The 24,281-nt window shown below is 37.7% G+C and overlaps 1 protein-coding gene across 1 annotated transcript in view; it reads right to left on the bottom strand.

Moving 5' to 3' along the window:
- Positions 1-19,524: 19,524 nt before the first annotated feature.
- SLC30A7 (solute carrier family 30 member 7) overlaps positions 19,525-24,281 on the bottom strand; it is a 103,222-nt gene continuing 98,465 nt past the window's right edge. The window contains exon 12 of the mRNA XM_042780306.1: positions 19,525-19,545. Within this exon, the coding sequence (XP_042636240.1) occupies positions 19,525-19,545 (21 nt within the window). The remainder of the gene's footprint in view (positions 19,546-24,281) is intronic.

Below are 24,281 nucleotides of genomic sequence, written 5' to 3'. Positions count from 1 at the left end.
TGAGAGTTTTGGCTCTTGGGTTTCCATAGTTGCTTGTCCCTCAAGCTTGCCTGGGGGCTGGGGCACAAGAGAATGGAGAAGAGAGAAAGAAACGATGGGGGATTTCCATACTCCCTGTGAATGTTAGGCATTCCCTTTCCCACCCCTTAGACTGTTCCATTAGGCTGTCTCGTAGACCTCTTTGTCTGCACAGAGCTCACTTCCAGGATTCCAGCTGCATTAAGTTCAGGTCAGAGGATACTGGAGGATGCCAGTTCACAGATACTTTGAATTCTGTTGTTCTTCTATAATTCACTTGCTGCTGTTTACTCTTCAGAGTCCTCAAATAGTTGTTTCATGCATTGTCCAGGTTTTATAGATACGTACAGTGGGAGGGAAAGGATAAAATATGCTTATCCCATCTCACCTGGATCCAGAATCTCTTATTATTAATTTTTAAATGACAGTTCCTATAATATACACTGACAGGATATTTTTTCATCTTCTAGATTTAATGCTGCCACTTCTTGTTCCTTTTTTTTAATATTAATGTATTAAAGTAGTATCACTCTCTGGTGAAAACTCTAGCTTAAAGAACCTTGCTTTTCCTGGAAAGAAGACAGGTGATACCATATAAATGTTAAGTATAACTCAGCCTTTTAGAATGTAATACTAGCTATCAGTAATCCACGTCTTTTAGGCTAGCTTATAAAGGTGTCATTAAGGGTATAAAACTAGCTACTATATCCAGTGCCATCGAGTTGATTTCTGACTCATAGTGACCCCCTTGGGTTTCCCAGGTGGCATATCTTCATGGAAATAGATTACCTGTCTTCCTTCTGCAGAGCGGCTGGTGGGTTTGAACTGTCAGTCTTCTAGTTAGCAGTCAAATGCCTTAGGTACTGTGCCACCAGAGCTCCTTTAGCTATTATATACCTAATACTACCAGCCACTCCTCGGAAGGAAGGTTGGGCAATCCTACTTCCGTAGTGATACTGCCTCGGAAACCCTAGGAGGGGTCGCTATGAGTCGGGGCCGACTCGACGGCACATAACAACAACAACAACAAGAAGAGATCCAAAACTAAAGTTACTTATTTGAATTACTAAATAACTCAATGAAAAAAGCCAACAGGAAGTTTCTGCTCCAGCTCACATAACTACAAATACAGTAACTTCACCTTATTTTGAAGTTCTGTAGAAACCAGTATACTCAAGAGGAAATAGTATGATGTACATACAAAACAGATAAGCCCTGCAAAGTTGAACAACATTCTGACCTAACTTAATGCCTATGGTGGAAGTGATTGTATTTTCACAACTCTAAGCCAGATGGCAGGATTCTAGCTGCTATGAAACCATACGTTTGTATAGATATAAATCTGAATTTCTTAAGGAAGAAAGAAGTAAAGACTTAACATAATGTTGCCTATGCCCATTTTAAAATACTGTTTTGTGCCTATTTTCAGGAAATACTTGGAATGTGGTTTTGTTTTTTGAATCCTTTGGATTTGGTAGTGTCTGCCATTTTTAAAAGTATATACAGCTTACTGTAACAATTCATACAGAACCATTTCTCAAAGAGCTCAGTTTCATTTTAAAAAGCATAATTCATCCATTTTGTCAATAGATTTTCATTGTCTGCTCTGCTAGACTCTATGCATTACAGTATTATTTTACTGCTAGAACTTGGGTAAAAACTAGAATCCCATAAAGTGCTGTTTTCTTTTTTGTACAGAATGAAAATAGTAAGTTGCTGTTGCTCCATCTGTATTTGTTGGACTTACTCATCCCTGTCTTTGCTGTTTCTCTGGTTTGGACTAATGAAAAGTTTGCTTATTATAACATTGTGGGTAATGAGATTGGATATGGAGGGAAGGAAAAGCATTATGAGTATCTAAAATCATCCAGAGGAATTTGTAATTGATAAGCATTAGAAGGAGCCCTGGCAGGGCAACAGTTAAGCGCCTGGCTGCTAACCAAAAGGTTGGAGGTTTGAACCCACCCAGCAGCTCAGAGGGAAAAAAGACCTGGCATTCTGCTCCCATAAATACTACAGCCTGGAAAATCGTACGAGGCAGTTCTGCTCTGTCAAATAGGGTTGCTATGAGTCAGAATCTAGTCATGGCACCAACAACAGGGAGCCACTAAAGATTCCTGCCACTAAGACTGAAGTGGGAAGTGTACTTAATGTGTCAGTTATCACAGGGTGGCTTCTGAGGAAAGCAAATGAAAACTCCAGACACAGAGATTGAATAGTATAGTAGTAAATAACTTGCCTCAATCTGTGTGTAAACAGATACGGCTGCTCTAAGGGACTGTTGATAGGCCACCGCAGACTGGCCACAAGCTAATTCCAGAGAACACAGGAAAGAGGAGAGTGGCTGGCAGGTGCTCTAGATCTAGCAGGTCAAAGTCCAGTATGCAGAAGGGCCAGCCAAAGGTAATCAGGAAGCGAGAGTAGGGCAAAAAAAAAAAGTCTGATTCAGCAGATATTCCTATTTTCTGCCTAAAGCCAGAGGATTGTGTATGTGTGTGTGTGTGTGTGTGTGTGTGTGTGTGTATGCAGGGGGGAGAGGAGGCTGAAATGGATGGAGGTAGCTAGAGCTGGGCATGGAATAGATAGAAAGCCAGGGATTCCCAAAATGATCCTGCTTGCCGACAACAATGAAGTCTTAGAATAAGGCAGTGGGAATGAAAAGGTAACTTTAAAAGATTTCAAATAAAGGAAGGACTTTGTGATAGGGGATTCAGGAGGTGAAGGTGTCAAAGGCAGTGTTCTGATTTCTAAGAATTGTTAAGGAATTCTGACAGAAATTGATAGCTGAGAAGAGATTTGAGTGGGAATTTCATTTTATTCTCTGTTGAGTTTGAGATGCTGGTAGTTCTGCCATGGATGTGGCAAGAAATAAGTCACTGATGGCCTTTGAAGAACTTCTATAAAACAGGAGTGATGGAAATGATTATAAAGAAAGGGGAAGCACATGTAGACCACACATAAGGAATTTAATAGCAGCCACATTGAGGATAAAACACAATGTGACAGAAGTGGATAGATGATAAAGTTAAGGAGAGGCTGTTTGTGTTTTGATAAGACTACCTTTGAGGAGGTGGGGATGAAAAGGGTATGGGATTTTGTAGAGAAGTAATTCTAAAAAAGAATAATTACTTCTGACTAGAAAGAAAAATATGGAAGGATGACAACATTCAGTTGTTTTTGGTCTTTATTTTACATGAGATGACATGATCCATAAAGAGTGAGGTGAGAGAACAATTTGGGATTAATGCAAGTATCTGAAAATAAATATTCTGAGAGAAGTTTATTAGTTAAGGTGATGAATAAGAGCCTCAGTGAGGGTGAAGACATTTTGAAACCTCGTAGCATTCTTCTCTCCTAATAAGTTCGTTTTTTCCTAGCTCTAAAATCATTCTTCTTTCCCCTTAAGTCCTCTGGGAACTGTTCCAGTAACACTTAGGTTCACAGTGTTTTTTTTCAGTTCATCAAATTGATAAGACACAATTCAAGGGAAGATTTTTAAACATTTTATTGAAATAATTTTGATACATTTGTTCATGATTCTTTTTAAATACATTAGAGGTTGAACAAAATATACACATGAATGTCTTCAAGTAGAAAAAAGTAAAATACACATTATGAAGTTGTTATATTGCACTTAGGCAAATTATAATTGGTCACTTTAGCATACTTAACCCAAGTTACAGTAGTTTTGGTGATGGTTAAAGTTATGTGTCAACTTGCTAGGCCATGATTTTCAGTGGCTTGCCAGAGATTTATGTAATCAGTCATCCTCCATTTTGTGATCTGATGTGAGCCACCAATCAGCTGAAAGGGGAGTTTCCCTGGGGGTTTAGCCTGCATCCAATATATATGGATGTTCTCACAAAGCTTGCTCTTTCTCAATCCTGCATCCAACACATCATCCTCTGACCTCTAGTTCTTAGGCATGAGTTAGCAGATTTTGGGTACATCAGCCCTGGAACCCTGAGTCAGGAGAAGCCTTCAGCCTGACACCTGACCCACAGATTTGGGACTTACAAGACTCTACCATTTCATGAGTCATTTCCTTAAAATAAATCTATACATATACTTACATGTATATATTTACACTGACTTTACTCCTCTGGAGAACCTAGCCTAAGACAAACTTTGACAACCTTGCCTTATACTCACGTTTGATTACAAATGTTTGATGCCATCATCGTCACCTAAGGAATCAAACCTACATACAGAATTTGCCATCTGTTTAGATACTATTAAAAGCAGGGAGATAAAGGGTTGTAGGGATATTTGGGATATGGTAAGGTTCTGGCTATTTTTCCTTACACAGTATTCTGATAGAAAAGATCCCATTCAGTTTATTTATCAAGCCCACAAATATATATCATTTGGCAAAAATGTCAGTGAGTTTGCTGCTGCTATTGGTGGAAGCAAACAGGGTTACCTGACAAACTTTTAACAGGATAACTCTAGTCCAAAACAGACTCTTCATTGAGGCTGAAGGCTATACATGATCCTATGCATCCTATGTTTATGTGCTATATAAACAAAATTCAAATATAAAATTCAGAATAAAGCTATATTCCTAGTAGTATAAAATGGAAATTCTATATACAGTAGAAGGAGCAAAGAGAAGAAAAATAAGGGAAGAAATCTAAGAGAATACTAAAATTTAGTATTTGGAGGAGAAAAAGGACAAAAACTACTTTAAGAAATACTTAAGCCACTTAATGAATACATAGAGTGTTGTTTTTATAGCAGCACCTTCAAGAAATACCTCTGAAAGAGTTTTGAATAATACAGCTAGAGATAAATGAAGTAAGAGACATGTTATTCAGAGGTCATTAAAAACAATATGAATATGGCAATTTTCAGTAAAAACAGAAAATGTCGTTTTTGATTTGGCTATACAAAATACAAAAATTCAAGTGACTGAGGTTCCATACTTCCAAACCAAAAAACCAAACCCATGTCATAGAATTGATTCCAACTCATAGTAACCCTACAAGGACAGAGCAGAACCCATAAAATTTCCAAGGCTGTAAATCCTACGGAAGCAGACTGCCTAACATTTCTCCTATGGAGTGGCTGGTGGGTTCAAGCCACAAACCTTTTGGTTAACAAATGCCTTAACCACTGTACCATCGTAGCTCCTTTTCCACATTGCCAATTCACTGAATTCCTGTCCAGCATCATGAAAAATGGATTGAACATTTCTGCATATAACCATTGTTCTTGTATAAAAAGAATGAGCAGCTCGTAAAGCTACTTGCAAAAAAAAAAAAACATCAAAGTGAATAAAGTCACTTGTTTGTGCAAAAATGCCAAAGAAATGCTAAGGTGTCTCATGTAAGAAACAGTAGATGACTGGTTTAACCTGTCCCTAACCTTCACTTTTCTATCCATTACCATCTACAATATTTACTATTTCATCAAACATTAAGCATATAGTGTATATCTTGCCTAAGTTTGGGGCAAAAAGGATATATGAGAAAAAGATAATTTCCACCATTATGGTCAAAATTACAAATATTAAATTTTCAAAACTGTAGAAGAGTTCAAAGTTGAATTATGTTTAAGCATTGATTATTACTATTCATGACACTATTTCTTCCTTTTGAAAAGGTATGTATAAAACACTGTTGTTATTTCAAATCCTACGTATCCTTCTCCTGCAGCACAAAATTATTTGTACTTCTTGGAAAACAATTCCCTGATAAAGTAAGTTACACTTTCTTGGCCAGGAGTCCAGCTTCTCTACTTACACTGGCACAGAGGGCTTTATCTTTTGAGAGTCAGTCCCTTTAAGAGTTTGTCGATGTGTGCAGCCTACGCTATACCAACTCAGAGTGACTCCATGTGACAGAGTAAAACTGCCCCATAGGGTTTTCTTGGCTGTAACCTTTACAGAAAAAGAATGCTACATCTTTCTCCCACAGAGCCACTGGATGGGTGTGAACCACCAACCTTAGGGTTAGCAGCTAAGCGGTTAACCGTTGTCACCAAGGTTACTGTGTGTCAATAAAAGATTGTACTGTTCTTTTTTTAAAAATAAAAAGTCTTCAAAGTGCTTTAAGGAGCTCTGAATGCTCTTTTTAGCCTTCACAGTTTGAGATCAATGGATAAGCCATTGCAGAGGGCAGGGGTCTAATATTGCATAACAACTGTTCCTCCATATCAGTTTGTCATGGTGATTGTTCACTGACATTGTAGATGTACCATTAGATCTTTGAAAAGTTGTTGAAGGACATAAAACTGGTCTGGCAGAAAAAGCACTGGCTTTACAACCAAAGTCTTACCTTTGGTAACCCTTAGGCAAGTCATTTAAATTCTCTGTTGTTGCTGTTGTTATGTGCCTTAACACAGTCTCTAACAAGGGTTTTTTAGCAAGGGCTTCCTTATCTGTGAAATGGGCTAAGAATTCCTTCCTCATGTGGATTACTAAAAGAATTAGGTAAAAATATAGTGTGAAATTCCTTGTCAATCATAAAATCATGCAAAAGTTAATAAAATTTATAGAAATATGTGAGGGTTAAATGTGATAATATAAAAAAGGCTACAAGAAGTGACTGGCACATAAAGCTTATTCCCCACCCTTTCTGCAATTACAAAATGATTAAACATAAACTAGACACCATCATCAAAAAGACCTACATCCATTTGGCCTTTAAATAGAACTATATACTTAAACTTTTCTGTACACTTTTCTGATACATAACTTTTTTAATGTATTTGAGTCTGTCTTGATTCTACGGTAAAGATCTAGATCATTAAAGCTTTACACAGATCAAGATTTGAAACAATCTTCCTGCACTGATGAAAGTTTTAATGAATGTTTTCAAAGAATAAAGTAATTCCCTTTTTACCAGAGTTCTAGAATGAGAAAATAATTTGTTTTGAAGATGACGACAAACATGGAAAAAAAATAACTAACTTTCTCAAGGCCATGAGTTTAGCATTTGGGATTCTAACAAGACTTCAAACTTTTAACCCATTGATTGAAAAGACTGGTTATGTTCTATACAAGTTAAATGCCCAACACATGGCTCTGAGAATAATCTTAAAAAATGTAAAAGCTCTTTAGTGACTGAAAACTAAAATACCAAGACTGAAATTATATGATCTGTGAATTAGTCAAGTTCCTAAATGGTACCAGTTTACAAAATATAAACAAACTATGTAGTTGTTATGTTGGATTTAGCCTTGGGCAAGTCAATAGAAACAACAGAAAAATTCACAGGTTAAAATAATCCAATGTACCATGTCTTTTTCTTTTTCCTAAAATCAGGACTGGTTTCATAAGAGTAAAAAAGTGAAAAAAAAAAATTATATCTTTCATTAATAAGACCATGGAAATAATATTCTAAACCTTATAATTAGAAATGAAAAATGAGATAAAACTCAATTAGAAAGTGCCTTAATGTGCTAAAAAATGGAGGTCAGATGTCCTTTTTTTACAAATGACTTTTATCACATTTACAGAAAGAGAAATGTTATGCTGAAGAGGCAGCACAATAAAGTAGAAAGAGCTCTAGACTTGGAGTCAGAAGACCTGGATACTATAGTCTCGTCTTGGCCCCTAATTATGTCTGTGACTTTGAGTAAATAAATGACTTTTTTGGGCTCCAATTTTCTCATCTGTAAAATAGAGGTAGAACTAGACTGCTCTTAAAGACAGTCCCCAGTTAGACGTAAAATTCTTCAATAAGCAATTTAAATATTCTTAAATCCCAGGGTTACATAACAGGATCCTGTCATATTAGTAATCTCTGTACAAAGTGATTTATTATTCCATAGCAGCTAGCCCTCTGATCAAGTGCATTTCAAGTTAATGATTTGACTGCTTTAAAAAGGTGGTTTTCTATCAGCACTGAAGTCAGTATTTTGCTACTGGTATACACTATAGGTTTGGAAGAATGCTGAAACATTCTCGTTACAAGGGACATCACAATGCCAATGTCTGTTACCACTTCCTATTGCCTGTGCTGCAGAAGACAGCACATGGATGACAGCATGAGGAACACCAAGCTGAAGAAAAACCATATACCAGTGTTCCCCGTCTTACTACTGGGTTCCATTCCACCAACTGTACTGTAAGTAGGTTCTGATGTAAGTTGGATACCTTATTTTCCTTTGAAGTTTTCATTATTACTGCCTTTCATTATCAGTATCTTTATAAATCTGATCTTTGAACATCTGAGTGAACATCTGAGAATGATAACATCAGCAAATTATGTGCTGCAACATTGTATTTTGTCCACATTACCAACTATAAGCTGTCCCCAAAAAACAAACAGATGGTTTTAAGTAGGGTTTGTCTTTGTTGTAACTCAGTTATGTTGTCACTCAAGGCCACCCTTCACAAAGATGCATTTAGCAGTTAGCAAAAATGAGGAAGTTGTGCATACGTTAAGCCCTTTCTCTTGATTAAGTATAAAAAAACAGAATAGATGTATTTCTGTTTGGGGAAGTTTGCCTGCCATTCAGTCTGCCTGGCCTTTTCCTTCCATTAATAAAATCCATAGAAACAACAGGAGGAGATACAGGAAACTATCATAGGTAAAAGCTTATATAGAAATTTGGAATTTAGCAAATGTTTAAGTCAAAACCACCTTTTGTATAACAGATGCATTTGCAAGGTTCTGAAAACACAATCCACCAAGTAATTTAATGTGATAATGGAATTTGTTTTTAAAAGCAAAATAATACCTTTTATTTGTTTGATAAAACAATGAAAGTTTTTACACATTTGAACCTAAGCTGGAAATACATACACATACAAAAAGAAATCTGTATACATCACTAGCAAGAGTCTTATTTTGAATAGATTACAGAGTATCCATTTTAAAAAGACACAAACATGACCTTGGATGGTACATTTCTATGCTGGCAAATACATTTTCTGATACAAAGGCACTTTAAAAACCCAATATGGTTTGGTTCGTAAGTTTGCAAAGTACAAACAATTTTACAAACATATGATTATACTGAAAAACGTCAACAATTGTGACTTTACATATAAAACAGATTTCCACTTTTTTTTTTTTTTTTTAAGTAACACTGGTTTTGTGGGAATGAAAGCAGTGGTTTCGAGCAACTTTAGTGAAGACATTCCAGATGACTGGAGGCCCACAGCCTGAATTTCCTACTGGCTAGTGATGAGAGGTGGGGGTGGGAGGGTGCGGGATAGAAATAAAGAAAAATCAACAACATGGAACAAAATCAGAAACCTCAGAAATCAAAATGGTTTGGAGGGAAGAGCACAAAAGATAAGACCAGAAGTCCTGGAGTTAGGATTTTAATTCTCATCCCTTAGCTGTGAACTCTGGGCAGAGCAAAGATGGCTGACTCTACCTGGTCTACTAGGTGCTAGAGGGTGGTAGTGATGATTCTCTTTTAAAAAGCTGGGTACCATGTTCTGGGTTGTACAGTACCAGAAAAGGATGGTCCAAAACATAATTTATTTTCATTCCTACATGGCCGCAAAGTCAATCTGTACATAAAGCTGTCTCACCCCAGCCTGGAAAAAAAAAAAAAAATTAGAAAATCAAGCCAGTAAGAGACTACATATTTGATAAAAATAGGAGAAATCTAATTGATCTGAATACAGAAAGAATATTTTTCTATTGTGCTTCTGGGAAATAATTCTCTTATCCATCATAAAGCATTAGAAAATTATTTTCGAAATAAATGTATTCATAAATTCCAAAACAGAGATTTTATTTACCACTACAAAAGAAAAGCATGTGACATTTATAAAAATGTTTATAAAATGTTTATAAAACCTCTACCATCCTGCTCAACTGATTTGCAACTAAATAAAACCAACAAATCAGCCCAGTCTAAATCCTATGATAAAGGATAGTAAAAACTTTAATAAGTGTAACCATCTGTCTTGGTTCTCCAGTGCTGCTATAACAGAAATACCTCAAGTGGATGGCTTTAACAAACAGGAATTTATTCTCTTACAGATTGGGAGGCTGCTGTTGTTATGTGCCGTCGAGTCAGCCCCAACTCACAGCGACCCCTCCCCTTGGGTTTCCAAGGCAGTATCACTACAGAAGGAGGATTGATTGCCCAACCTTCCTTCTGAGGAATGGCTGGTGGGTTTGAACCGCCAGCCTTCTGGTTAGCAGTCAAGTGCTTTAGGCACTGTGCTACCAGAGCTCCTTTTAGGAGGCTAGAAGTTCAAATTCAGTGCCAGCTCTAGGGGCTGACTGAAGATCTCTCCACTTTGGGCTTCAGCGCTACCTCTTTATTTTAGGCCCACTGGAGCTAGAGGCATCTCCTGACTCAGGCAGCAGCTGGCTGCTAAGGCTGACAAACCCAAGGTCAGTAGGTAAAATGGCAGAATGCCAAGATCAGTAGGCAAGATGGCAGGCCACTAGTTCAAATAATGCCAAGACTGGCTGGTCACTGGTTCACATCCAGGAAGTGGAGATGAAGACTCAGAAAATGGCAGGATCTGAATGTGCCAAAAGCTAGAGACCTTTCTCAAAGCTTTTTCTTACACACTGGAAGCAGGCCACACACTGAAGGCAACTACTTAATTGCTCACAGAAGATTGCACCCTGGAGGTGATTATAATCTCATTATGGGGAATAACTACATCCAGCTGCCCAGCCACTCAAAACCACGGCCCAGCCAACTTGACATACATCCTTAACTACCACACCACCTACTGGTTATTTAATGATTTTACACTCTAATTCTGCTCTTTAATTTTGGATATTATCTTGCTATTCACAGACACTGCTTCCAAAACTGCCCTCCATTACTCTTACATTATCAATTTTTCCCTTCCTACAAGATCATTCCCATCAGCATACAAACATACTGTAATTTCTCCCATTTTGAAAAAATCTTTCCTAACCTCCCCCCTCCCTTCTGCCTACAGTCCCACTGAACCAATTTCAACCTAACTTTTGGCTTTCATCCCTTACCCAAAACTGTCAAGTTTCTATCTTGTTTCTTCAAGTTTACACTCCTGCTTAATTCTCAGTCCTCATCTTACTACTTATTCTATGAGCAATAACTCCTACTGAAACAGAATACTCACTTGTTTGTCCTTCTACTGCTCTTTCACAATCCCTTGCTGGTTCTTCTTCCTATCTTTGAACACTACACACTGGAGTACCCGAAGGCTCAATCCTCAGAACACTTGATCTCATCTAGTATCCAGACTTTAAGTGCATCCTACCTGCTCACACCTTCCAAATTTGTATTTCCAAAGTGGAACTTACTCCTTCAACTCAAGTCATAAATCTACCAGCTACTCGGCAGCTCAACAGAGCCAACTTGAATTCTTTATCTCCTCGCTTCAGACTGGATGATCCTGTGGTTTTCTACAGCTCAACTGAAAGCCTTTTTTTTTTTTATCCCCCCCTTTTCCCACCCAATAGCTAACCTATTAGCAAATTCTGTTAGCCTTACTTCAAAATACACATACCAGAATCACCTCCATTGTTAACACCCTGGTCCAAGCCACTATCATCTCTTCCCTAGATTTTGCAATGGCTTCCTTTCTGGTTTTACTGCTTCTGCCTTTGCTCTCCTTTGGTCTATTCCTTCCCAGCAAAGCAACTAGAGTGATGCCAATCCTTCACTTGAAACTCAACAGCATACTTCATCTCGACAGGCCCACAGTCCTTAAAATGGCCTATAAAGCCCCCTTGTGATCTGGCCTGTGACAGCCTCTCTGATCTCATCTCTTACTCTATGTTCAATCTGATTCAGCCACACTGGCCCTCCTTACTGGAGCGCATTTCCTGGAAATACCCACATGGCATATGGCCTCTCTTGTCATATCTCTACTCAAAGATCAGTACAGCTCCCCTGATGACCCTATATAAAATTCATTTAATTCATTCATCCAACAAATATTTCTTGTGTATCTATTGTGTGTAAGGCACTATCCTGTGAACGAAACAAATAATAAACTTGCGCTTGCAGAGCTTATTACATTCTACTGGGAACTGGAGGAAGGGGAGTATGTAAGATGATTATATGCTACAGAGAAAAAAACAAAACTCGGCACAAGAGATGGAAAATACCTCTGCATTCTTGATCTCCCATAACACTGCCTTCAGATATATTATAAAACTTACTTATTCATCGTGTTTATTTGTCAATCTCCTCACATTTATAATGTAATAATCAAGGTCAAGGCTATTATCTTTTTTTACACTGCCAATTCCCCACACTGCAAATGTTGTTATGTGCCGTGGACTCAACCTGACTCATAGTGACCCCTCCCTGGGTTCCTGAGGCAGTATCACTAGGGAAGTAAAATGCCCAACCTTCCTTCCTAGGAGTGGCTGGTGGGTTTGAACCACCAACCTTCTGGTTAGCAGTCAAGTGCCTTAGGCACTACGCTACCCAGTATATAGTAAGTATTGAATAAAGCATGTGATCAGTCACAATAAGCCCTTTCTTATCAGTACCACAGAAGAAAGGTAAATAGGAGTATTTAAAAGAAAGGAAAAAATAAGAATGGAAGATAAAAGTCTATTAACAATATCTTCTTATAGTAATTTCTGGGCTACTCAAAGCCCTACTTTCTAGCATTTTTTTTCCCTAGCATTCAAGTTGTTGTTGTTGTTATGTGCCGTCGAGTCGGCCCCAACTCATAGCGACCCCTCCTTGGGTTTCCGAGGCAGTATCACTACGGAAGTAGGATTGCCCAACCTTCTTTCCGAGGAGTGGCTGGTGGGTTTGAACCTCCAGCCGTCTGGTTAGCAGGCAAGTGTCTTAGCCACTATGCTACCAGAGCTCCCAAGAGCATTCAAGTAGGAGTGTTCTATGCAATACTAACGTGTAACAGGAGTTAGGAATTACTCATAGAATGAAAAGCTACGTAGACCCTAGACAACTTTTCTCCCCTGCTCATTACAAAATAAAATCATTGCTATGGAAACCCAAGGAGGAGTCGCCAAGAGTTGGAAAGGACTCCACAGCAGTTAGTTTTTTTTTTTTTTAATGGTAATCTTTTATTCAAAAAGCGCTCTCTACTGAAAGTACATTTAAAAGCACTCTCTCCTTAAAGATTAAGAGGCTTCTGGCAGATAAAAAAAAAAAAAAAAAGACCTTACTATCTCTATGATCTTGATCTAAAAATTAAAACTGAGAAACATTTTAATTGTGACCCCCGAGTTGGGGTGTTCCACCCAAGCCATCTGCCCTTGGATGTCCTTTTGAGTCTTGAGCCTTTAGGGAACTGTTTCCCTAAAGTCACCTTCAAGTCAAACAGCCTAATAAGCAGCTTAGTGGAGATCATTTTTGCCCTGGAGCCAGTTTCCAGGAGCAGGACCCACAGAGTCTGACTGGAAAACTTATGGCACATCCTTAGTCACTGTTTCTGCCCTGACCAGCCCTGGAACCCTGCACCTGTTCTGATGCTATCTTCTGAAAAATTAACATGACAAAGTCCTGCATAACCTGTTTTCACTATCCTGTCTTTGGAGTCCCTTTCCAATACTTTTGCGTTGACACTGCCCAATTCCAATTGTATGGACTCACAATAAATATATTCTATTACATTAATTTTGGTGTTTCTTTGTACATTTAGGGTTTTGACAAAATTAAATCTTAGTTTTTCTCAATTTAAAACGATGTTGATAAATAGCAATCCTATTTATCTCACAGAATTGTTAGACATTTGTCCAATATTTGACACATATTTAACAAAAACATACCAGATACTGTTGTAAGGATTTCCTGTGAAATGTATGAGAAAGGAATTCATATGCTATAAAAGGCTATTACAAATTATTATTGATTATAATTATTATATGATTTGATTTATTCAACCCAGATGGTCCATGAAATGACTCTATTTAGGCAAAAGTCATGAATATCTAACCTTAAAAGAAAACAACTATTGCCCAAATATATTGTCTTTTTTCTTTCAATAGTTAAATGAAAGCAAAATAAATCGAATGTCATTTGAGCTCCTTTTATTCTCTCTGCTGTCTTCCTTATCCCTAGTCCTAATACAGTGAAGATGGTAATAAGAAATGAAGTAGCCCAAGGCAATTAAAAAAGAAAGGAAAAACAAAGAGACTAAGTAAACTGATCTTTGCATAATCATGAGTTAATTACTCAAACTGATACCTTTCCCCCACCCAGGGACAACAGCTTTCTACAAAGGCTCAGCCTAACAGGTTTTTTTTTTTTTTTTTTTTTTTTAAAGGCACTGTGCTTCATCTATCTGTCTCTATGGGAGCAGCTTCAAGTTTTCCCATTTTCCTCCTTCAATTTCCTTTGAGGAGAGGAATTTCCGAAGAATTCTTTGGTAAGTGACCTCTCTGAATGTAAACTAGGTTTTCTATACAGTTGAAAAAATGAAGCGCAATTCCAGACCCAAGATTAATCCTACCAGTATTTGTTTGTTTCCCACCCCCACTCAAAAGTGTCAGTCTTTTCTCTCCTGTTGGAAGCCAGGCTTACTTAATTTAGATTTCAAAAGGTGTCATGCCTGCAGGTGGGTAGAGGGCCACAGATCACCCTGTGACCCAACTCCAGTTTATTTCAGTAAAATCAATCAATCATGTTAAGGTTAGCCAATGGTTAACTTCTATTCTTCTCCCTCCTCTTCTCTTTATAAGCTTCACTGTAACTGGCCTACTTCAAGCCATTTGCTTTTTTTCTTTTAAATCAGAATGGTCTCCTTATATGAATATAGAATACTGCTCAGAATATAAGTCTGACATTTCAATTTCCTTGAGTTTTGATCATTTTTAACAGAAGTAAAGAAATTGGAAAAAAATAAACAGAAATATGACTATAGGAAATTATATGTTAGCTTACATTCTCTACTAATCAAAACCTACAGAAAATTACTACTTTAGTTGTTAACTGTATATATGTTTATCCCCTTAATATAAAGCCTTGAAAAATAATCTTAGCCTTCTATGTGAAGCCTAGATCATTTCTGACATATGGTGTAAATTAACATTAAATTATATTCTTAAATCTTAAGTCAAGAATAATTACTTGCGTTTCAATTATTTTTACCTGTGAAAAGCACCTGCTTATGAGGACTGGTTAATATATTAGGTACCTATTACTTGGTACGCAGTGGGTTCTCAATAAAGGGTACCTGATGCTGTTATTGGGAGCTCTGGTAGTGCAGTGCCTAAGGCACTTGACTACTAACCAGAAGGCTGGTGGTTCAAACCCACCAGCCACTCCTCAGAAGGAGGGTTGGGCAATCTACTTCCATAGTGATACCACCTCAGAAATCCAAGGACAACAAACTGAAGTACTTGTTGGCCTTACATCATACTGGTTGGGTTCTGGTACACATCAAGGATGTATAGTGAAGAAAGATAATGGAGAGATGGATAAGGAAAACCTGGAAAGCTGGAAAGCAAAAGCAATACTTATATTCTCCCATTCTCTCTCCCCAAGCCAACCTAACAAGACTGAGTAAGATCTTAAGTCAGAGACAGGAAGAGATTATGAACCCAGCAGAGTGATGGAGGTGGAGGACTTCTGAAACTTGAATCCCCATTTAGGCTTGTGAGGAGACTTTTTAGCTCCTTCCTGGGTATCACTGTTACCTTCTATTTTGATGCCACAAAATAGAGCACAAAAGTGAAAGGAGGAAGCTAGTGGCTTAGGACTTAGTAGGCATAAAGGGAAGAGGCAGAAGAATAGAACAGGTAGAGATCAGAGGAGAAGTTCCACCAAGGAGAAATGATGTAGTATCATTTGTCTTTTGTTGCTTGGGGGAACAGGACAATGAATTCCATACATTTCTAGATTTTTCTTCAAACTGCCAACATTCATCATATAGGGTCACTCTGAGTCGGATCAACTCCATGGTATTTGGTTTTGGGTTTGGTGCAAACAGTATTTCTAACAAAAGTGTATTTTTTAAAAATTAGGATTATAGTTATAATTGTTAAATGTGCTATTATAAAAAAAATAACAGATGATATTGGCCAGCTGAAAACAAGAAGCGTAAGACGTTAATTGTCTTAGTAAATGAGCATTTTACTTTCTATTCCTGTTTATACATTGTGGTGTAGTAAATTATATGATATGGCTTTTGTGGTCATAGCATTTGTAACTCCCACTTTGCCATAAGTAACTAGTAGCTGCTTGTTAAAGTCATCCACCTGGAGCAACACAAAGCAATCTTCTGGGAAGATTGCTCTCTCTCAGGTGTACAGAATTCTGAGGTTGGGACTGGTTAGTCTGGCCACTCTGCCAGGCTTCAAAGGAGCCCTCCCAGAGGCAGAAGGAGTCTCTCTGACTACTGGCCGAGAAAGGCGTGCTAATGAGAGAAATGCACTGCTGAGAGAGAGGTATGAGAGAACCACACTGCTGAAAGAAAGACATACACTGCTGAGAAAGAGACCGAGAGAGACTAATAGGTGAGAGACAGCCGGCTGAGAGAGACTGAGCACATTCCTGAACTTGAATTGTAGCCTATTGCTTCCCTAATAAACCCTATAATCTGTGAGTTCTGTGTGGCCACTGCAGTGAACTATCAAACCTAGCAGAGAGATGGTGGGTGCCACAGGAGGAACGACTGGTGTCAGGATTGGTAAGAGGGCTGGAGGGTGGCGGCATATCTGGCCTCATGGGAACAGGCCTTGGGCTGCTGATGGTGATTCTGTCTTCCTCTTGTGAAATTAGAGGAGGTCAGATGATGCTGCCTCCCTGCCCCTTTTGTATAGAGTAAACACAAAAAAATACGCTTTCCATTTCATCAATTCTCAATGATAATTCAGTTTTAAAAAGCTAATCCAAGGGAAAAAAACAGGAAGGTACTTTTTCTCAGGTCAGCAGAAAATCTTATAATTTAAAAACTGGATTATCTTTTAGATAATAGCAATCTCAAAGGAATCTAAATACTAAAGGGACTTTCACTAATTTATTTACATTACTATATTCATAAAAAGCAAGTTATTCTTCTTTAGAAGTTAAAGATCAGTAATTATGGAATAAGATTAAATACAACATGCCTAATAAACATTTCTAACATAGTCACAAACCTATAGTTTTATAAACCAAATCGGAAGTTAAAATTCCCAAACTTCTGATGTTGGCTTTAACTTTAAAGTTATCCTCTTGTCATTTTTAATGAGAGCAATTTCTTAACCAAAGACTATTATTTTAATTCTGATTGAAGATCAGCTATAAAGAAAGACAGCTAAAAATATAACAAAACCAAAAGCTATAATTTATTATTGAGGAAATACTCTTTTTGGCCTTTTAGAACAAAGTTCATCAGTATTTCAATGCTTTCTGTAAGAAATACACCGAGGAATGAAGTCAACACAGAACTGAAGCAGGGGGATCCAAGATGGCACACTAGGCAGCTATACTAGCCACACCCTCTATAACAAAGACTTGAGAAACCAACTAAAATGGATATGGATGACAATCCTGGAACCCACAGCTTCAAAGGAAAAGATAAACTAGATCAGATGCTGATTAGAGGAAGAGACTGAATGAAAACAGCAAGAAAGGAGGCATACAGAGCAGTTAACTGCCATCTGTCTCAGCACAGCATGGTCATTTTGAATTACTGTAAGCAGCATTCCAATTGGGGATGGAACTAGATAACCACTTCTGTTTGCCCAGAACTGCATCATCACCCACACTGTTAACTGGTAACCAGAGGGGTATGATCCCCACCCCCTTAACCTGCATAATCTCCCAGTGACCACAGGTGCAGCACTCCCCACACATACCCACCCAGTGGCTGGTCAAAGCCCCCTCCACACTCCCAGTGCTGTCCCACCTTTTTCTTTTTCTTTCTTCTTAGTTCTTCTCTCTTCTTCCTCCCCCCTTTTTTTCCTCTCTCCTCACCCCCTTTCTTGATCCCAAAGAGCAGGTGCCATACCCCTACTACCTGTGGTCAGCAGCACGTGAGCCTACTCCTCTGTGACACCTATAAAAGACAATAAAACTAAGCTCTGATTTCTTGGCAGAAACCATGAAGGCAAGAAGGCAATGGGATGACATATATAAAACCTTGAAAGAAAAAAACTCTCATCCAAGAATTATATATGCACCAAAATTGTCCCTCAAATACAATGGTGAAATTTGGAGACTTCCAGATAAACAGAAATTAAGAGGATTTGTAAAAAATCTCAGACCAACCTTACAACACCTGTGAAAGGGAAACCTCTGGATAGAGAGTCAACAATGGCACACAACAATCTGAAATTAAGACATATGATAACATAACCTGGAAATCAACCCAGATACAAAAATATGAAAAACAAATAAACCTGCAGGACTGCAAATAGGGAAGAGAGAAGACAATCTATAAATGATGACAACTACAAAGCACAAAGAGGGAATTAATGGTATAGTTATACAACTTCCAAATGGAGAGGAAATCAAGATGATATATGACAGAACAGACGGTTTTAAACTTGGGAAAGTAATGATAAACTACAGGATGTGCTAAAAGAAAATTAATAAACCTTCTCACTAAAGTAAAAAACAAGAAAATCATAGAGACTCAATAAACACTAAAACAACAGCAATAATGAAAATTATTAAGAATACCCATAAGCAAAATGAATGCAGCACATAAAACTATATGGAACAAAGAAACCATCAACATTACATACTCAAAGGAAAAAATTAAAAACACTCATAGCAAAATGACAGAAGTACATTCAACATATTGATGATTACACTGAATGTAAATGGATTAAATGCAGCAGTGACAGTGGCAGAATGAATAAGAAAGCATAATCCATCAAAATGCTGTCTACAAAAGACACATTTAACACAAAGACAAAAATAAGCTGAAGAGCAAAGGATGGAAAACAATATATCAAGTAAATGGCAACCAAAAAGAAGCAGGAATAGCAATATTAATTTCTAATAAAATAGAATTTAAGGCAAAAGACACAAGAAAAGACATTATGTAATGATTAAAGGGTCAATCCAACAAGAGTATATAACTGTAATAAATATCTATGCACCCAATGAAAATGTCCTAAAATACATAATCAAACTGTAACAACTGAAAAGAGAAACAGACCAGTCCAAAATAATAGGAGACTTTAATACACCACTTTGACAAAGGATAGAACGAGTAGAAAGAAACTCAACAAAGATACAGAAGATCTAAAGAAAACCACCAAATTGACCTCATAGACACACAGAGTACTCTATCCAAAAACAGTACGATATACAATCGTTTCCAGCACACACAGATCATTTTCCATTATAAACCATATGTTAGCCCAAAAAGGAACCCTCAATAAATTTTAAAACACTGAAATACTACAATGTATCTTCTCACATCACAACACTATAAAAGTAGAAATCCAAAACAAGATCGAGGAAAAATAAATACATGGAAACTGACTAACACCCCACTTAAAAACTACTGGGTAACAGAAGAAGTAAAACAATGAAATAATTCCTTGAGTCAAACAAGAACAGGAACACAACATACCAAAGTCTTTGGGACACAGCAAAAGCAGTGCTCAGAGGACAATTTATAGTAATAAACACACACATCGATAAAGAACGAAAATCAGTACCTTAATCCAACATCTCCAAAAACTAGAAAAAGAAAATAATAACTTACAATCACTGGAAGAAAGGAAATAATAAAGATTTAAGCAGAAATAAATGAAACAGAAAAATAACAGGAAGAATTAACAAGACTAGCAGCTGTTTTCTTTAAAGGATTAATAAATATGACAAACCACTAGCAAATTTAACAAAGGGAAAGAAGGAGAAGATGAATAAGAAATGAAACAGACAATGTCACAATAGAACCAACTGAAATAAAAAGGATAACAGTACTATGAAGAACTGTACTCCAAAAAAATTTGACAATCTTGAAGAAATGGACAAATTTCTAGAAACACACTACCTACCCACTAATACAATCCAAGGTAGAATATTTAAACAGACACATCACAAAAAAAGGAACTGAGCCAGTCATAAAAAAAAAAAAGTACTGGCCCAGACAGCTTCACCGGAGAATTCTACCAAACATTCAGAGAAGCGTTGACGCCATTCTATCCAAACTATTTCAGAACATAGAAAAGGACGGAATACTCCTGAATCAATTTTATGAAGCAAGCATAACCCTGATATGAAAGCCGGGCAGACACCACTGAAAAAAGAAAAAATTACAGACCATTATCCCTCATGAACACTAACACAAAAATTCTCAATAATTTTGAGTCAACAGAATCCAACAATATATCAAAAAAGCAATTTATCATGACCAAGTGATACTCATACCAGGTATGCAAGGATGGTTCAACATTAGAAAACAATCAACATAATCTACTACATAAAACAAAGGAAAAGAGCCACATGGTATCAATCAATGCAGAACAGGCATTTGACAAAATTCAACACTCATTTTGATAAAAACACTCACCAAATTTGAAAAGGAAATTCCTTAACAAAATTAAAGGCATATACACAAAACCAATGGCCAACATTATTCTCAACAGAGAGAAACTGAAAAACATATTCTGCTTGTGAATGGGAACCAGACAAGGATGCCCTTTACCACCAACTCCCATTTGCTATTGTACTGAAGTCCAATCCTAAGCAATAGGCAAGAAAGGGAAATAAAAGGCATCCGAATTAGCAAAGGAGGCATAAAACTATCTCCATATGTAGATGATGATATGATCTTATACACAGAAAATCCAGCAAAGCTGCAGAGTACAAGATCAACATGAAAAAGCAGTCAGATTCCACTACACTAACAAAGACAACTCTGAAAAGGAAATCAAGAAAACAATACCATTTGTAACAGTCAACCAAAAGATGCAGTACTGAGGAATAAATCTAACCAGAGATACAGGAGACTTATATGAAGAAAAACTACAAAACATTAGTGTAAGAAACCAAAAGAGACCTACATAAAAGGAAGAAAATAGAATGCTTATGGATAGAAGACTTAGCTCTGTGAAAATGTCAATACTAGCCAAAGGAATATACAGCAATATACAGATACAATGTAACCCAATCCAGAGCCCATCATCATTCTTTAAAGAGATAGAAAAACTAATCACCAACTTTATATGGAAAAGAAAGAAATCCTGGATAAGTGAAGCACTACTAAAGAAGAACAACACAGGAGGTGGCCTCACAGTTCTGTATCTTAAAATCGACTAATCAGCTATGTTAATTAAAACAGTATTGGAATAATCATACACATAGACTTACAGAATTGAGATCCCAGAAGTAAATACATCCACCTATGGACAGCAGATGTTTGACAAAGGAACAAAATTAAACAGAGAAGAGATAGTCACTTTAACTAATGATGCTAGCAAAACTGGATATCCATTTGCATAAAAAGGAAACACGATCCTTATCTTTAACCATAGACAAAAACTAACTGAAAATGGATCAAAGATCTAAATGTAAAACCTAAAACTGTAACTATCATCAAAGAAAAGACAGGGGCAAACTCAGGCATTCTAATATGTGGCATAAATATACCATCAAACATAAATGAAAATGCAGAAACAGCAGAAGACAAACTACATGACTAGGATCTTTTAAAAATTAAACATTCGTGTGCTTCAAAAGTCTTCACCAAAAACTAAAAAGAGAACCTACAGACTACGAAGAAATTTTTGGCGATGACATATTGAACAAGGGACTAATTTTTAAAATTCTTAGAAAACTTCAACACCTCAATAAAAAAATGAAACAATCCAGTTAAACAAGGGCAGAGGAGGATATGAACAGACACTTCACCAAGAAGACATTCAGGCACCCAAGAAATACATAAAGAAATACTCACAGTCATTAGCCATTAAACACAAAACAATGCAACGTACTACCATCGAGTCAGATCTGACTCATAGCGACCCCTCCTTGGGTTTCCAAGGCGGTATCATTATGGAAGTAAATTGCCCAACTTTCCTTCCAAGGAGTGGCTGGTGGGTTTGAACCACCAGCCTTTTGGTTAGCAGTCAAATGCCTTAGGCACTATGCCACCACAGCCATTAGAGAGATACAAATCAAAGCAAAAATGAAATTATCATCTCATTCCAGCATAAAAAACAAAACAAAACAAAACAACCCAGAAAATAAATGCCAGAGAGGGTGTGGAGAGACTGGAACTGTCATCCACTGTTAGTGGTATTGTAAAATGGTGCAACCATTATGAAAAACAAGATGGTGCTTCCTTCAAAAGCTGTAAATAGAAATACCATATGATCTAGCAAACCCACTCCTAGGTATATATCCTAAAGAAATAAGAGCCATGATGCAAACAGATACATGTGAACCCATGTTCATCACAGCATTATTTATACTAGCAAAAAAGATGGAACTAACCAAGTATCCATCAACAGATTATTGGATAAACAAACTATGTTACATACACATACTGGAATATTAAAACTCAAAACTCACTGCTGTCAAGTCAGTCCCAACCCATAGCCGATCCCTCCTTGGGTTTCCAAGGTGGTATCTCTACGGAAGTAGATTGCCCAATCTTCCTTCCAAGGATTGGCTGATGGGTTTGAACTGCCAGCCTCCTGGTTAGCACTCAGATGCCTTAGGCACTAAGCCATCAGAACTCCCACACATTGTTAAAAAATAATCTGTAAAGGACCTTATGATATGGATGACCCCAGATGATATCATGCTGAGTAAAACTGGTCAGCCACAAAAGGACAAATATTTTGTATGAGACCACTACTATAAAAAGTCAAGTAAAGATTTACCCACAGAAACATTCAATAAAGGTTACCAGGGTAGGAGGGGAAAGAAGGGTGAATCACTAACTAGATGGTAGACACATATTAACTTGGATGAAGGGAAAGGCAATATACAATAAGGGGGAAGTCAGGATAAAATGATCAAGGCAAAGGAAGACATTGTTGGGAGGAGCAGAAGAGTTAAGGTAAAAGGTAAACACTATTACATACAAAATCCTACAATAACAGTAATAACAATAATATACAAATGGATACAAAGATAGGCAAGTTGAACAGATGTGAGAAGGCAAATGGGATTACAACCATGAATAGTTATGTACATTTGACAGAAGATATTGTTATACGTGTATCTATATGTGCTGCAAAAAATATTTGTGATATATGTTCTGGTTACCTAGTATCGCTCTGACGAGACATATGCCACAAATGGGATGGCCTAAACAAACAGGAGTTTATTCTAATTTGGAGGCTTTAAGTCCAAGTTCAAAGTGCCAGGCTCTAGGGGCTGGATGAAAGCCCCTCAACCCTGGGGTCCAGCTCTGCCTCCTGCTCCTGACCCACTGGAGCTAGAGACGTTTCTTCACTTAGACAGCTGCTGGCTGCCGAGGCTGAGAAGCCCCAAGGTTGATAAGGAAAAAGGCATGGTCCCTATGTTGGCAAACCACACAGTAGGCCATTAACTTAAGTCCATTGTTTCAGGAACGAAAGGAGGGCAGTAAACTGTACATTTTGCCAGGCATTTCCTTCCCTTCTGAGGCAATCCCCATACCGACTCTGCTGTATCATGCCTAGTACTGTGTTCCATTAATCCTCCCTTCAGTGGCCAGAGCTAACTGTGCCACCTTGAGGCAAGGGAACTGAGCTTTCATACTCCTTCACCAAGCAGTCACTGGCTACAGGCTGCTAGGCACTTACGACTCTTAGCATGGAGAAGGGGCTGCAGTATATCAAGGGTGATTTTATGAAGAAAGTTGAGTGTGCCAGCCTCTAGGGAGCAAAGCATGCAGAAGCTGGGAGATGGATCCTGATAAAGGATACCTGGTGAAGTAACACGGTGGATGCTGTACTAACTGACATGCTAGTCAGTGGGCCCACTGTGGTATGAAACTGAGAATTAAGGAAACTAGCCTGAATAGCTTGGTGTGAATGACTGTGTTCCCAAGGCCATTAATTCTCTTGATAATTTGCTGTTTCAGTGAAATTTGTTGAATCTCTCAAATGACTGCAGCTAATAGTCATTTCAATAGTAAATATTCTATTTCTACCCAGGAATGAGAAAACCAAACCAAACCCACTGCCACTGAGGTGATTCCGATTCGTAGTGACTTTATAGGACAGAGTAGAACTGCTGCCAAGGCTGTTAATCTTTACAGAAGCAATCTGCCTCATCTTTCTCCCACAGAGCTACTGGTGGGTTCAAACTGCTGACCTTATTAAGGTTAGCAGTCCAATGCTTTAACCACCGTTCTGCCGGAGCTCTAGAGTAAGAAAGGAATGGTGAAATATAAACCTGCTTAGCTGTCTTTGGGGGAGCTCTGGTAGCATGGTGCCTAAGGCACTTGACTGCTAATCAGAAGGCTGGTGGTTCAA

This window comes from Orycteropus afer, unplaced genomic scaffold, assembly GCF_000298275.1.
Source record: "Orycteropus afer afer isolate SDZICR_OR568_19922 unplaced genomic scaffold, OryAfe1.0 scaffold00033, whole genome shotgun sequence".
NCBI lineage: Eukaryota > Metazoa > Chordata > Mammalia > Tubulidentata > Orycteropodidae > Orycteropus > Orycteropus afer.
The sequence above is the reverse complement of the archived record's forward strand: the minus strand, read 5'-3'. Positions and strand labels throughout refer to the sequence as shown.